At 37.7% G+C, this 3,978-nt stretch overlaps 1 protein-coding gene across 1 annotated transcript in view; it reads left to right on the top strand.

The window, feature by feature from the left end:
- The window catches only part of xpo4 (exportin 4), an 82,266-nt gene that overhangs the window by 62,153 nt on the left and 16,135 nt on the right, over window positions 1–3,978 (top strand). The window contains exons 9-11 of the mRNA XM_015378911.1: window positions 2,579–2,753; window positions 3,210–3,386; window positions 3,471–3,613. Coding sequence (XP_015234397.1) covers window positions 2,579–2,753; window positions 3,210–3,386; window positions 3,471–3,613 — 495 coding nt within the window. The remainder of the gene's footprint in view (window positions 1–2,578; window positions 2,754–3,209; window positions 3,387–3,470; window positions 3,614–3,978) is intronic.

Consider the following 3,978-nt stretch of genomic DNA (forward strand, 5'->3'; position numbering starts at 1 on the left):
CAGCTCGTATATTATTCTGAATACAATGAAGTGAAGAAACGTAAAGACAAATGTGAACTAATCCCTAAAATACGTTAGTCAAAGTAAAAATGGATGAGATCTACCGAGTTCAATTTAATCATGTGTTTTTAAAGATTTATGTGTGTTTATTTCATACATTTCACTCGATCCCCAATTTATTCAATAGAAGCTGAATATAAAGTGTTCGTCTATCCTTTGATGGAACATGTAAATGTTAATGACTAGTCTTACTGCATTTGTTCAGCACATTTAGTGCTTTAACCTCTCAAAATCCACCGTTTTAAAGCGTTTACAACTAATAACTCAGAATGCATGAAAATTACACCGGTAAAATATTTACCAATATAGACATGTTAGACATCATTGGAAAGCTTAGGTTCTCCACAATTCAACCACCAAACTCATTTTATGGTCACGGCGAGCACCAAAGTAAAATAAACACAGATATAGCAGCATATTAAAATATAAACATGACAAAGCAACCACAACAAGCAAGCATGTCTTTATTACAGCTGTTCAAAAAATACCTATTATTTTCAAAATAAAGCAAACAAATTTGGGTCATGTCTGAACTGTTGCAGCTTGGGATCGGTTTTACTCACCCAATTTTCATATATATTCAGAAACTTGAAGGTGTTAGCTTTCAAATAATGTATCACACATGTTATTTGGGCTTACGGTTTCTAAGTTATTTGCTTTTCCATTTGGGTTCGCAAAATTGGCGAGAATTTCCTAAAATAAGGTGGATATTATTAAAGTCATAGGGAAATCATATTTAAATGTCAAATCATTCTGGCTTAAACATGTATATAAATGTACTCTTTATCAGACTATATTGTCCCACAATTTAGAAAATTTCTGTAAAAAAAAAAAAAAAATCCCGTCTTAAAATGGTAATGGACCTTTTAGATGGTATGTCATCCCAGTCCAAATAACATTAGAAATTCATAAAGTGTATGGAAAGCCACATAATGTTGCAATTTGACTTTGTCCAAATTTGGAACCGTGTCATATTTTACATCTCTTAATTTTGGGGGTTCGGGAAATTCTCTATTAATATGAAGTTTCTACAATATGTTCATCATGTCCTTAATTCAGAAATCTGTATCTATCAGAAATCACGTTGGCTCTTGTTGGAGTCCCAAAACTTAATGGTTCCCTAACTGGGGGGCGCCCCCTAAGGGTGGCTTAGTGCAGTTACAAGTGGAGCCTGGTAGAATTAAATGAATAAATTACCAATTTCAAATCTTTTTATGTATCTATTCATATTAGTAATATCAAATTGTCTATTGTAAAACAAACTGTTACACATGAAATAAAAACACTTTAAAATGGATTATACTTTATTTTAATGCAATATTAGTTTGTACCCTTTTTTGTGTGTTTTCTAGACTTTAAAAAAAAATAAAAATAAAAAATAATCCACTGGACTTTGTTTCCAAGTTTGAAGACGTTTCGCTTCTCATCCAGGAAGCTTTTTCAATTCAAAAAGCGTTTTGCTTCCTGGATTGGAAGCGAAAAGTCTTCAAACTTGGAAACAAAGTTCATTGTTTGTTTTTTTTACTTTTTGGAATGACTATGACCTGGATGACTGTGAATCTTCACCAGCATTTATAGACTGTTCTTTGTTCAACTGTTGAAAAGGTCAGAGATGAAAACTTCCATCTATCCATCCATTTTCTCCCACTTAGTCCTTGTCAGGGACGAGGTGGGGCCGGTGCCTATCTCCGGCAGTCTACGGGCGAGAGGCGGGCACCCTGGACAAGTTGCCAGTCTGTCACAGAGACACACAGAGAAACACAACCATGCACACACGCACACACACAAACACACGCACACACACACACACACACACACACACACACACCTAAGGACAATGTAGAGAAGCCAGTTAATCTAGCAGTCATGATTTTTGGACTGTGGGAGGAAGCCAGTTTACCCAGAAAGAAGCAATGAAAACATCTCAGAAGCAAAATTGGTAGAGTTGTGGAATCATTACCTTAAACTAATGGTTGTTATTGGTATTTGACACCTACACAAAGCACTGCATACCTGTAAAGTGGATGAAAAAGGATGTTTAGTTTTCAAAAGGACAATAAAGTGATGCAGGTTAAAATGTGGAAGTTCTGTGATACTTCCAGAGTCCGTTTGCTAAAGAGTTATGCCTCCCTGTTTCAGGCCAGCTTAACATTAAGCTATGGAAAAACTCAGGAGGGTTGAGTTTTAGTAAGAGACTGATTATTATTTTACGTTATTTTTTATTATTATTTTTTTTTATATAGTTTTCATTGTCACAAGTGGGTAAAGTGGGAAAACTTTGGTCTGGATTCTGACCTTCCTCAGACCAAAAGAGAATTTGAACTATAAACCAAATAAAGATGCTTTTTTTTCCTCTACTATTTTCTTTTATAAAAAGAAAGGGCAGTTCTTTGCATGTAAATAAAATCCTGCTAGCAGATGGCTGCTTGTTAAAGCAGCCATCTGATATTAAATATCCATGTCTTGTTTTTTGGTTGGTTCAGATAGTGAACGGTCTGTATCTTCTCTGTGCTGTCAGGATTGAGATTGAGGACTCTGAAGCGGTGGGCATCTCCAACATCATCTCCAATCTGATCACCATGTTCCCCCGCAGTATTTTAACCGCTCTGCCCAGCGAGCTCTTCACCTCCTTCATCAACTGCCTCACGCTGCTCACCTGCTCGTTTGGACGCAGCGCCGCCCTGGAGGAGGTGGTGAGTCCCTCCTCATCTTGTGTTGCATAATTAGACCAATCTTAGTAAAACGGAGTAGGTTAAATTCAAGCGAGCGCTGATTAAATGAGAGCCCTGGGTCACCTGTTCCACAATCTTCTAGCAGGTCAGCTATATTTAAACCTCATAAATCTAAAAGCGTCCCGGGGGCCGTTTGGGGCCCATGGAGTGATAATGTTGGTAATGAATGGGTTAAATCTTGAATGACAGGATTTTCATTGATGGTGGAAAATCTTTTCCACTCAGTTTTTGGCTTTTAATGATTTTAAAATGCTTTCTTTAAAGATCCCTTTTCCACAGCAAAATCTGAATTTCTTCTTTTTATTATAAGATGAAATATTTTATCATTTAAACAATAAAAACTAAGCAGAAATCCTAACTTTAAATGAAAACCTGGTTGCTGCTTGATTAATCTCTTTCATTTCCTCGTCCCGTCAGCTGGATAAAGACGACATGGTTTACATGGAGGCCTACGATAAGCTGCTGGAGTCCTGGCTAACGCTCGTCCAGGACGAGGAACACTTCCCCCGCGGCTGCTTTGTACAGCCGGCCATCCAGGTTTTCAACTCGTACATTCAGTGTCATCTGGCCGCCCCCGATGGCACGCGGAATCTGGTGAGACTCTTTAAATACAACGCCGTTGATCTGGTTTTCTTTACCGCTCCTGATCTCTTGTTTTAAATGTTCCCGATGGAGCAGTCTGTGAACGGCATAGCGTCACACGAGGAGGAGGAGATCAATGAGCTGCAGGAGGACGACAGGGAGCTGTTCTCTGACCAGCTGTCCAGTATTGGCATGTTGGGACGTGTCGCTGCAGACCACTGCATCCCCCTGCTCACCAGGTAGAAAAAACAACCCTGCTAAATCAAGAGAAATGAACCCTGCTGCAGTAACCTGATCCTCATGCAGGCTCTAAATGTTGCTTAAACTTTTCCCCCATTTTCTGACCTTATAGTCGCACAGTTCAATGTATTTTATTTTGATTTAGGTTGATAGGCGGGCATAAATGATTGTAGAACTAAGAGAGGGGAAAAGAAAAAAAATGCTTAGGTTACCAAGATTTTTTTCTTATTTAAAAAAAGAAAATCTATAGTTAAATGTACATTTATTTTCAAAATGTCCAATTTTGGGGTGGCTTAAATAATTTAGTCTAATTTAAAAACAAATTAGAAGTTTCTATCCTACATACAAACTGCTATAGAAAACT

The sequence above is a fragment of the Cyprinodon variegatus genome, unplaced genomic scaffold (assembly GCF_000732505.1).
Source record: "Cyprinodon variegatus isolate N-32 unplaced genomic scaffold, C_variegatus-1.0 Scaffold181, whole genome shotgun sequence".
NCBI classification, from domain to species: Eukaryota; Metazoa; Chordata; class Actinopteri; order Cyprinodontiformes; family Cyprinodontidae; genus Cyprinodon; species Cyprinodon variegatus.